General features: G+C 35.0%; 1 protein-coding gene across 2 annotated transcripts in view; it reads right to left on the reverse strand.

Annotated features, from left to right (window-relative positions):
• COL24A1 (collagen type XXIV alpha 1 chain) overlaps positions 1-12,052 on the reverse strand; it is a 402,120-nt gene that overhangs the window by 135,000 nt on the left and 255,068 nt on the right. For both annotated transcript variants that reach the window (XM_059136719.1, XM_059136718.1), the window contains exon 32: positions 9,923-9,976. In XM_059136719.1, the coding sequence (XP_058992702.1) occupies positions 9,923-9,976 (54 nt within the window). The remainder of the gene's footprint in view (positions 1-9,922; positions 9,977-12,052) is intronic.

Consider the following 12,052-nt stretch of genomic DNA (forward strand, 5'->3'; position numbering starts at 1 on the left):
TCACATGAACAGATATAACAATGTTTACTCATATGAAATAATCACTAAGGTGCAATAAAAATCCATGTTTGGACCTTTATTGGAATCTGGTCACTGTAATAATGAATAGTGTAACTTTAAGTAAACAAACATTGAATATTTAGTTCATTGCATAAACATTAAATTTCTAAACCAAATGGATCGTCTTAGTGTGTAGAAGCCACTTATCTGGCTAGAACTATTATTTTACCATTAACATCTATGTAGTTTTTCATTTAATTTTTTTATATATTGTTAAAGATAAACTTTTCCCCCTAAATATGATCACTGTAGAATACCTGGAAACTCATAAAGTAAAAATGATCCAAAATAGCCACTTGAACCAGTTAACATTTGCTGCAGTTCTTTAAATCTTTGAGCTTAAAAAAAATTGGGATGAGAAAAATTCATAATTTTTATATAGTTAAATCTGTTAGTATTTGAAGACTTTTTCCACTACATTTTAAAACATCTATTTCCATATAATTATTTTAAATTTATTTAAATTTTAAAAATTATTTTAAACTCTACCAATCCTAATTCTCCTTTTATGGCAGGTTAAAAATATTAAGCTATTTTGCTGGCTCATTTTTATGTTATCCTTATAATAATTAAATCTCCACCTGATTTATATGGGTAATGGGATTTTTGAAGGGGACTGTGTTAACGCTAACAAATACATTAATTTTAAAAAATATAGTCTTCTAGTTAGACAATAACTTGACATTCTACCTAAGTCTATTTTTATGTATCTTAATGAATTTTTGAAGTTTTATTTATATGTGTCCTATCAACTTCCCATTAAGTTTATCCTTAATTATTATTTTGTTTCTATCTAAAGTGAGATATTTTTCTATTACATTTTATTGCTTGTATATTATATGTATATCAGAAAACTGATTTTTTAAAATGTCTATTTTAGGTGTTACCTTATATTACTGTATCTCAGAAATTGAAAAATACAGAATTAATGCTTTGGTTTTATAAGTTTTGGGGGATTTATTTAAATTTTCTCTAAATAATAATGTTTTTCTTTCCTTATATGTTCATTTTTGTGTCATATACCAATACACTAGCTAAGATTTTTCAAATAATGTTAGACAATATAGTGACAGTTGGCAATGTTATATTGTGGTTCCTATGCTTCCAGTGTTTCCGGATTTCCTAGTAGGTTGGGTGCAGATACAAGATAAGCTACTTTATTTTATTACACAACTATGTTTGACATTACCAGAAAGTTTCATTTCAATTAACAAACTTAATTTCTTAGAAAAGTTTTAGATTTACAGAAAAGTTGAACAAAACGTACAGAGTTCCCATATACCACCCTTGTCCAGTTTTCCCTATTATTATTAACATCTTGCATTAGTGTGATACATTTGTTACAACTGATTAATTGATATTGTACACCATTACCACTTAAAGTACTATTACTACTTAAAGTCCATAGTTTACATTAGGGTTCACTCTGTGTGAACACAGACACAGTTGTGTGAGTTTTGAGAAATGCATAATATCATGTATCCATCACTACAGCACCATATAAAATAGTTTCACATCTCCCAAATTTCCATTTTCTACCTATTCATCCCTGGTCCTCCACCCCCAACACCTGGCAACCACTGTTCTTTTTTACTGTCTCTATAGTTTTGCCTTTTCCAGAATGTCATGTGGTTGGAATCATATGGTATTTAGACTTTTCAGATTGAGTTTTTTCACTTATCAGGATGCACTTCCTCTGTCTTTTTGTGGCTTAATAGCTCTTTTTATTGATGAGTAATATTTCATTTTATGGATGCACTACACTTTTTTTTATTATTTAACTTCTGAGGACATATCAGTTGCTTCTACTTTGGGTAACTATGAATGAAGCTGCTATAAACATTTATGTGCAGGTTCTCGTGTAGGCATTAAGTTTTCCACTCATTTTGGTAAATACCAAGGAGCATGATTACTGGATCATAATGGTAAGAATGTGTTCAACTTTGTAAACAACTGCCAAATTGTGTTACAAAGTTGCTGTACCATTTACATTCTGTATTACTACCAACAATGAATGAGAACTCCTGTTATTCTAACGGGAATTTTGCTAACATTTGGTATTGTCGGTGCTTTTAGCCATTCATACAGGTGTGTAATGGTGTTATTGTTGTTTTAATTTGCAATTCTCCCTAATGACATATGATGATAAACATATTTCCTTATGCTTCTTTGCCATCTGTAGGTCTTTGGTGTATTGTCCATTCAGATCTGTTGCCCATTTTTTAAATGGATTGTTTGTTTTCTTACTGTTAACTTTTAAGAATTCTTTCTTGTCGCGCTCTCCCGCCTGCAGAGATGACGCAACACCAACACACACACAGGTCGATGCACAAGCTCTTGTTTATTCCCTGGTCGATCTTTCTCCTTCCCCTGCGGGGAAGTTCTCTTGCCTTATATAGGACATAACAGCCAATCACAGAGGTGTTCACATGACCAGGAGGTATCTGGGGCTCGTAGGCAGTGGTGGCATGCGGTGTTCATGTGAAGAGCACGAGGTCACGTGTGGCCAGGGCGGATGTTTTTTAGGCTGTCTGTGCTGCTCCGGCTATGTAGCCGGCGCCATCTTAGGGGCGTGACCCCGACACTTTCTGTATGTTGCATACAAGTCCTTTATTAGATAAGCGTTTTGCAAATGTTTTCTCCCAGGCTGTCACATGTCTTTCAATCTCTTAACATGTCTTTCACGGAGCGGAAGTTTTTAATTTTAATGAAATCCAACTTAACAGTTTTCCATTCATGAATCATGCTTTTGATGTTGTATATAAAGAAGTCATTATCAAATCCAGGGTCAGTGGTATAGAAGTTTCAGCTATACATTTTAATTTAGGTTTATAATCCATCTTGAGTTAATTTTTTTGAAAGGTACAAAGTCTTTGTCTAGATCCTTGTTTTTTGGATTTGCTTTTGTTTTTACATGAATACCTAGCTGTATTAGAACTAGCTGTTGAAAAGTGTTGCCTTGGCAACTTTGTCAAAGATCAGCTGATTATATTTGTAGACTTCTATTTCTGGGCTCACCATTCTGCTCAAATTATCTATTTGTCTATTCCTACTATGCTGTCTTTAATACTATAGTGTTATATTAAGTTCTTCAAGTTGGATAATGTCAGTCCTCTGACTTTGTCCTTCCTCAATATTTGTTGGCTCTTCTGGGCCTTTTGCCTTTCCATGAGAACTTTAGAATTTTGTTATCAATATCCACAAAGTAACTTGCTAATATTTTGACTGGAATTGCATTGGATCTATAGTTGTGACACCCTAACAATATTTACTCTACCTGTCCATTAACACAAAACATCTCTCCATTTATTTAGATCTTCTTTTATTTCTTTAATCAGTTTTGTAGTTTTCCTCACATATATTATGTGTAAATTTTGTTAGATTCATACCTATATCTTTTTAAATTTTTGATGCTAATGTAAATGCTGTTGTGTTTTAAATTTCAGATTCTAATTGCTTATTGCTGGTATATAGGAAATCAACTGACTTTTTTCTATCAGTCTTGTATCCTGATCCTGTAAACTTGTTGTAATTGCTTTTTAGTTCCAGGAGTGGGTTTTTATTGGTCAATTGTTTGGGGTTTTCCACATAGTGAAAATACCTACTATCTTTGTTACTGTTTTTTATTTGTTGCTCATTTCCTTTTTTTATTTCTTTGTCTTCTGCTCTTTTTTAACTGTGAATTTTAATTGATTCCATTTTCTTTTATTTTATCATATCATTTACACTTCTTTTAAAAGAATTTTAGTGGTTTCTACATAGTTTGTAATGTATATTTATAGTTAATCCAAGTTAAATCACTATATTTATCCATAAGGTATGAGATTAAATACACTGCTGTGATTATTTTGCACAGACTACCTATTCTAATAATTAAGAAAAAAAAGATTTAATATTACTTTTATGTATTCCTTCTAAAGTTCTTCCTGTCTTCTCTCCTAGATTCTCATCTATATCACTTTTTTTCTCTCTGAAGAATTTCATTTAACATTTTTTTATAAGGCTGTTCTACTGGTGACAAATTCTGTCAGTTTTTGCTTGTTTGGGAAAGTTTATTTCTACTTCACTTTTAAATTCCCAGTCTGAAATTTCAAAATCTCTGCTATATCTGAGTCTGTTCGTGATGCTTGCTTTGTCTCTTCAGACTGTTTTTCCCCTTTTAGCATGCCCTGTAATGTTTTTGTTGAAAGTCAAACATGGTATATAAGGTAAAAGGGTCTGAGGTGAATAGGCCTTCAGTAGTATAAGGTTGCAAGTTACCTGTTTGGGAACTAGGCTGTGTTTACTGTTTGCTGCACTATGGTGTCAGAAGCTAAATTTCCTGCTAGTGTCATTGTTTTTGTCTTGTCTGTTGTCTTCAGGCTTTCCCAGAGATGTCTTAAATAGGGTTTGGGTCTGCAGTTCTTTTAGCTGTAATCCCCAGTTGTTATACAGGAGCCCTATTCATCTGATGGTAGGTTTCAAGAGGGGTAGAATCACTCTATAGTTTTATAATTAGGTCTCAGTCTTTCAGTGAGCCTGAGTGCGGGTATTTTCTTTCCCCCATGTCCGAGACTAGAAGCATCTAGGGTTGGAGAATTGCTCTTCTTCCAAGTTCAGTAACTTTTTGCTTTGGCAAAAACCCAAATCAGTTAGTCTCAGATAAACCGATTTCCCTTTGTTAAGGAGAGCAGAATGTTCTGAGTGTATTTCAAAATGGTTACTTTTCCCAACCCACTGCTAGAAGAAAAAACATGTATGTCCCTGAACTTTACAGAGAGAACCTACCAGGTCCCCTAGTGGTAAAACTCAGAGACATGTGGGGTCTTGCCTTGGATGGGGTTCCCTCTTGGTTTTTTAATATTTATGATAGTCTAAATTGTGTCTTAAGCAATTTGCCAACTTTATATTGACAAATATAATTATAGTTAAATGTGTTCCTACCATTCAGCTATGGCCTTCTCCTTGCGGTAAGATGTGGTTCTCTACATCTTCCTGTCTGTCTCCCAAGTTTTCAGGCAACAGTTGGTTCTCTGACCTCAATGATCTAAAAAGAGTTGTTGATTTACAGTTTGCTCAGCTTTTTCTTTGTTGTTAGAAGGGGGATGACAGCTTCCAAGATCCTTACAATTAAGACCAGAAACTATTTTACTACAATTTTTAACAAAACAAAAATAGTTAAATTTTATTGAGTATGTGTTTTTAGCATTTTCCATACTATATCTGTAATATGTTATATTATGGGTTTCTTAATATTAAGTAATTTTTGTCTTTTTGTAATTCTTCTTATACTTCCTTTTTCTTTTTTTTTCATTTATTTATTTTCAGCATAACAGTATCATTATTTTTTCACCACACCCAGTGCTCCATGCAATCCGTGCCCTCTATAATACCCACCACCTGGTACCCCGATCTCCCACTCCCCTGCCACTTCAAACCCCTCAGATTGTTTTTCAGAGTCCATAGTCTCTCATGATTCACCTCCCCTTCCAATTTACTCCAACCCCCTTCTCTCTAACTCCCCATGTCCTCCATGCTTTTTGTTATGCTCCACAAATAAGTGAAACCATATGATAATTGACTCTCTCTGCTTGACTTATTTCACTCAGCATAATCTCTTCCAGTCTCGTCCATGTTGCTACAAAAGTTGGGTATTCATCCTTTCTGATGGAGGCATAATACTCCATAGTGTATATGGACCTCATCTTCCTTATCCATTCGTCCGTTGAAGGGCATCTTGGTTCTTTCCACAGTTTGGTGACCGTGGCCATTGCTGCTATAAACATTGGGGGTACAGATGGCCCTTCTTTTCATTACATCTGTATCTTTGGGGTAAATACCCAGGAGTGCAATGGCAGGGTCATAGGGAAGTTCTATTTTTAATTTCTTGAGGAATCTCCACACTGTTCTCCAAAGAGGCTGCACCAACTTGCATTCCCACCATCAATGTAAGAGGGTTCCCCTTTCTCTGCATCCCCTCCAATACATGTTGTTTCCTGTCTTGCTAATTTTGGCCATTCTAACTGGTGTAAGGTGATATCTCAATGTGGTTTAAATTTGAATCTCCCTGATGGCTAGTGATGATGAACATTTTTTCATGTGTCTGATAGCCATTTGTATGTCTTTATTGGAGAAGTGTCTGTCCATATCTTCTGCCCATTTTTTGATATGATTGTCTGTTTTGTGTGTGTTGAGTTTGAGGAGTTCATTATAGATCCTGGATATCAACCTTTTGTCTGTACTGTCATTTGCAAATATCTTCTCCCGTGGGTTGCCTCTTTGTTTTCTTGACTGTTTCTTTTGCTGTGCAGAAGCTTTTGATTTTGATGAAGTCCCAAAAGTTCATCTTCGCTTTTGTTTCCTTTGCCTTGGGAGACATATCTTGAAAGAAGTTGCTGTGGCTGATATCGAAGAGATTACTGCCTATGTTCTCCTCTAGGATTCTGATGGATTCCTGTCTCACGTTGAGGTCTTTTATCCATTTTGAGTTTATCTTTGTGTACGGTGTAAGAGAATAGTCGAGTTTCATTCTTCTACATATAGCTGCCCAGTTTTCCCAGCACCATTTATTGAAGAGACTGTCTTTTTCCCACTGTATATTTTTTCCTGTTTTGTCGAAGACAAATTGACCATAGAGTTGAGGGTCCATATCTGGGCTCTCTACTCTGTTCCACTGGTCTATGTGTCTGTTTTTATGCCAGTACCATGCTGTCTTGATGATCACAGCTTTGTAGTAAAGCTTGAAATCAGGTAACGTGATGCCCCCAGTTTTATTTTTGTTTTTCAACATTTCCTTAACGATTCGGGGACTCTTCTGATTCCATACAAATTTTTGGATTATTTGCTCCAGCTCTTTGAAGAATATTGGTGGAATTTTGATCGGAATAGCATTAAAAGTATAGATTGCTCTAGGCAGTATAGACATTTTAACAATGTTTATTCTTCCAATCCAAGAGCATGGAATGGTCTTCCATCTTTTTGTGTCTTCTTCAATTTCTTTCATGAGTGTTCTGTAGTTCCTTGAGTACAGAACCTTTGCCTCTTTGGTTAGGTTTATTCCCAGGTATCTTATTTTTCTTTCATTTCATTCACTTAATTCTTTATACGTGTATTTTAATTTTACTTGATTTTTTGGGTATTTATCTTTAGTTTTTTCTGCGGGTGCTATTTTTGTCTGATTTTAGCACTGTCAAAATTCTAAGGAGACACTGATCTTTTATCTTTTGCTTCTAGAACTATTGCTATTTTTTATATCTTCGTAAGTAATTTAATGTCCGGGTTTATCACATACTTTTAATTAATCTGAGAATCCTGCTGATCTTTTAAGGTAAGTGGAAGTGACTTCTAACACTTCAACTAAGGAAGTGTACCTAGAAAATAATTTTTTAACTGGAAGGTAGAGTGTAAAGCAAATTTATCAAGAATTGATTTTTTAGAAACTACAGCATTCCCCTCATATTCCTCTTTAAAGGCAGTGTTCAATGTTTAATGATACCAAAAATATTTATTTGGATCAGCCAAAAACTTAGGAATCACTTTACATATAGAAATCAATCTCCTCTTGATTTTATACTCCTTTTGAATCTTTTATATCTATCCACTTTTCTCTGTTAATCAAAAACATTCTACCATCTCTTAATTGGATCACAACAGAAAGCAGGGCTTATCCACTCTTAGTCCTTTCCAATTTGAATGATCTCTACAAAACAATAATATGATCATAAAACTAGTACTATCTCTTTAACAATATCCTTTTGTTTTTATGATAAAAATACAAATCCTTGGGATTAGGGCCCACAAAACTACCTGTGTTTCCCCTGCTTCCTTTTCCAACCTCATCTTACACTTACTCCCCACCTGACTCTCTGTGCTATTGCTGTGCTAGCCTTCTTTTAGATCTTCAAATAAATATGTGGAACTTCCTCTCAGTTCATGACTTCTCTCCGAAATAACCTCTCCCCATCTTTGCCTAAGTAACTACTATTCATCCTTCATATCCTAGCTCAAATACTTCTCCTCTGGAAGACTTTCCCAAGTATAGTTTCTCTGTTATACATTCTTTTAGAATTGAATTCCTATACTTCACAGCATTTATCTTAGTTTGTAATTTTCCATTTATCTCCATGATAATTCAATTAGTATATATTTCTATCATTAGACTGAAACCTCCATACTTACCAGTACATTCCAATGCAGGTACTTAATAAATATTTGTTGATTGAATGAATGGACAACTATCTAAATCCCAGTATTTGCATTGCTATGAGCAAACTAATTTTGAAAAATTGGGGAGAAAGAGACAACTCTAATAGCTGCTGACTATAGAAAAGATGTAGTCCTCTCTATTTTATTATTCTCAAAGTATAAATATGTTTCAACATCATTTCTGTGTCCTTCATTTTACCAATTTACTTCTTTTCTTTTCTTTAATTTAACCAGGCAGCTCAAATATATGAAACAAAGCCCATGATATCCATTACTAACTGATTTATATTTTATTTTCCAGCCCCACTGACTCCAGTGACTTGAATATTAATTTTTAGGTGCTGTTAAACTATTTAGTTGTTTATGCCTACAGTAACAAATCTTTTCTTATTTAAAGCCTGATATTGTCTTTGCTGATGACCTAGATCTTTTGACATATTTTACTGAAATGTGTTCCTCACTAAGATTAAGTTAACTTCCATTGCATTTCACTTCATCTAATATTACTGGCTAAGCAATTATGCTTTTTGTATATAACCTTTTGTTAATTCAGTTTAACAACCTTAACACTAAGTAGATCCAAGATGCTATGCATTACACCAGACATGATTGCAAAGATGAGAGAAATGGTCTCTAACTTCAAAGAGCTAGAAATTTTTTCAAAGAGATATTTAAGTAAATAATGCTAAATAAAGTTGCATTATTTTTGGTCAAATAAATATTAGGATTGGGATGGCAAGAGGTATAAAACAGGGAGAGAACCAAAAGGAGTTCAGTTTAATAAAATCAATACCATATCTAAAATTCTTCATTTGGAAAGAATTAGATATACAGTCAAATCTTTACTTATTGCTTGGAGAGTTTATACCATAGGTTAAAGGAGGAAATTCTTACCATTTGGTAAGAATACTTACCATTTGGTAAGAATACCTCTTTGTTACATTTTCCACTTGCTACAAGCTAAATGAATTATGTAAAGGCCACCTGTAAACCTTTGGGTCAATTAATAGATAAGATCAACCCATTAGAGTTTGAAAGACTATATTGTATTATAAGTCTTACAAGCATGTTATAGCATATTACATCTGATACCATTAACCCGAAGAATGACTTCATATGCAATAAAGAATAAGTTGTGAGAAAGTTGGTGTGACAAAAATCTTTCCTTTTCATAATCATTTTCCATGGAAATTTTATAATTGAATCACATTTATAAAATCATGATGTAAGTTTTTCATTATTGATATACCAGAATTTCTATGTTTGTATATTTAGACCCATCAGATGTAGAGTTTGGCTCCTTTGTGAGGTATTTTATTACAGAGTTGGCCTCAAAAATATGATTCTGTGTGTCTGTGACAGTATAATATAGTCATTTAAGAACAGCAAGCCATTCACAAAGAAAATTTCTGCAAGCCAATAAAACAGAGCTATCATTGTTGAAAATAGAAATAGGTAAAATCTTAGCAGTTCCAGAAAAACAGGACCAAATCTGGCTATATGAGATCCGGAAGGTACTAAAACTATATTTCCAGCAAAATATTTTCTGTATAATTAGGTGTTCATGATAAATGTTGCTTTCAAAAATGTACCAGTCACAGCACAAGGGGGCAATAACAGAAAAGTAAATGTATATTATGAGAAAAACATAATTAGAAATGTATAAAGATAAACTTACTGGTTCTCCTTCAAGTCCTCTTTCTCCTGTACTTCCAGGGGGTCCTTGTAAACCCTGAATAAACAAAGGCAAAATCTGAAGAAAAAGTGATGCTTGAAAATATTTTACTTTCCTTATTTCAGCTTTCCTTTATAATCCTCCTACCTAATTTTTCTGTCTACCTCTATTCTCTCTTTTCTTTTTGTGGTAAAATATACATAACATAAAATACACAATTTTAACAGAGTTCAAATGTGTAGTTTTATGGCATTAAGTACCTTTGCATTATTACACTACTATCATCACGATCTATTTTCAGAACTTTTCATCTTCCCAGATTGAAATTCCATACTCATTAAGTAACACCCTTTCCCCCTTTGTGGTTCTCCTGGCAACCACCATTCTGCATTCTCCCTCTAATTTGACTACTCTAGGTGCCCTAAGTAAGTAGAGTTATGCTACATTTTTTCTTTTGTGTCTGGCTTATTTCACTTGGCATGATGTCTTCAAGTTTCACCAATATTGGAGAGGAGGAAGATGTCAGTAGAATAGGAGGATCCCAGACTCCCCTTGACCCCAAATACAACAAGGTCACTATCTCATCCTAAATATCCCAGAAATTGACCTGAATACTGACAGAACAAACTCCACAACTAAAGGGAGAAAAGAAGCAACACTGAAGGTAGGAAATGCAGAGACATGGTTTAGTGGGGAAGCAAGTCTTGACTGCTGTGAAAGGGAAGGAACTATGGTTGTGGAGAAGGGTGAGACAGAGGAGTACACAGTGGACTGCACAAAGAGAATGATTCCCTATAGCTATTGGCTTGGAAAATGAGAAGGGCTGAATTCTGTGAGTTCTTGCAGCCAGTGGGGCTCAAATCCTAGTTTTAAAGTCTAGCAGGCTTGGCTGGGATAGAGCCTAAAAGGCACTGTGCTGCTCTTGGACAGAAGGCAGGCAAACCACCTGGGAGTATACAGCATGGAAACAACAATCTGAATAGTGCTTGGGGCACACAGTAGAGGAGATTATACACTCTTTATAGAGCAGATCCCTAAGAGGCAGTATTCAAGGACACCTCTAGGGGAACAAAGAAGCTAGCCAACACCATTTCCCTCCCCTTCCCCCAGTATAAATACAGCGTCATCTGGGGGGAAGCAGTGCAATGCTGGCACTTGCTGCCTAATGATATGTTTACACTAAACCCCCCCCCACAGCACTCTGGTGGAACTGACTGCCTTTCTCAGTCATGCTTGCCTCAGTCCCAGCACAACAGCACATATCTCTGTTCATACCACATCTCCCAACCAGAGAGTCTGGCAGAGCTTCAGTTCTGGTCTCATTTCACAAGCAGACCAGAGCATACCTAGTTAAAACTCACCACATTCAGGCAAAGAACCAAACACTGTCCACTTTAGACAAAAGGGACCTCTGCAGATGGCTGGCCTGAAGGATAGAGCAGCCAAAGCACAACAGCAGAGGACATACAGCACACACTGGAGAAACTCCCTGAAGTGCCAGGCTCGGGTACTACATGAGTTCTTTTTCATAAGGCCATTACTTTCAGAAAGAGATGACATAACTGGCTTTTATAACTGTTATGACATAACAGAGAAGAAGGCAGAGATTTAGACAAAATGAGAAGACATAGGAATTTATCGCAGATGAAAGAACAAGATAAAGTCATGGCACGAGATCTAAGCAAAACATATATAAGTAACATTCCTGATGGAGAACTTAAAGCAATGATCATAAGGATACTCACTGGACTTGAGAAAAGAATGGAAGACATCAGTGAGACCCTTATCACAGAGATAAAGTTAAAAAAAAATGAATCAGAGATGAAGAGTGCAATAAATGAGACTAGAAACATACTTGATGCAATGAATATCACTTTGGAAGAAGCAGAGGAACAAGTTAATGCCCTAGAAGACAAAATAATGGAAAGCAATGAAGTTGAACAAAAGAGAGAAAGAATTATGCAAAACAAGCATACAGTTATGGAACTTAGTGACTCCATCAAATAAATACCATTTGTATTACAGGAGTCCCAGAAGAAGAAGAGAGAGAAAAGGGTGCAGAAAATTTATTTGGAGAAATAATAGCTGAAAACTTCCCTAATCTGGGGTAGGAAACAGACATCCAGATCTAGG

The sequence above is a fragment of the Mustela lutreola genome, chromosome 10, assembly GCF_030435805.1.
Source record: "Mustela lutreola isolate mMusLut2 chromosome 10, mMusLut2.pri, whole genome shotgun sequence".
NCBI classification, from domain to species: Eukaryota; Metazoa; Chordata; class Mammalia; order Carnivora; family Mustelidae; genus Mustela; species Mustela lutreola.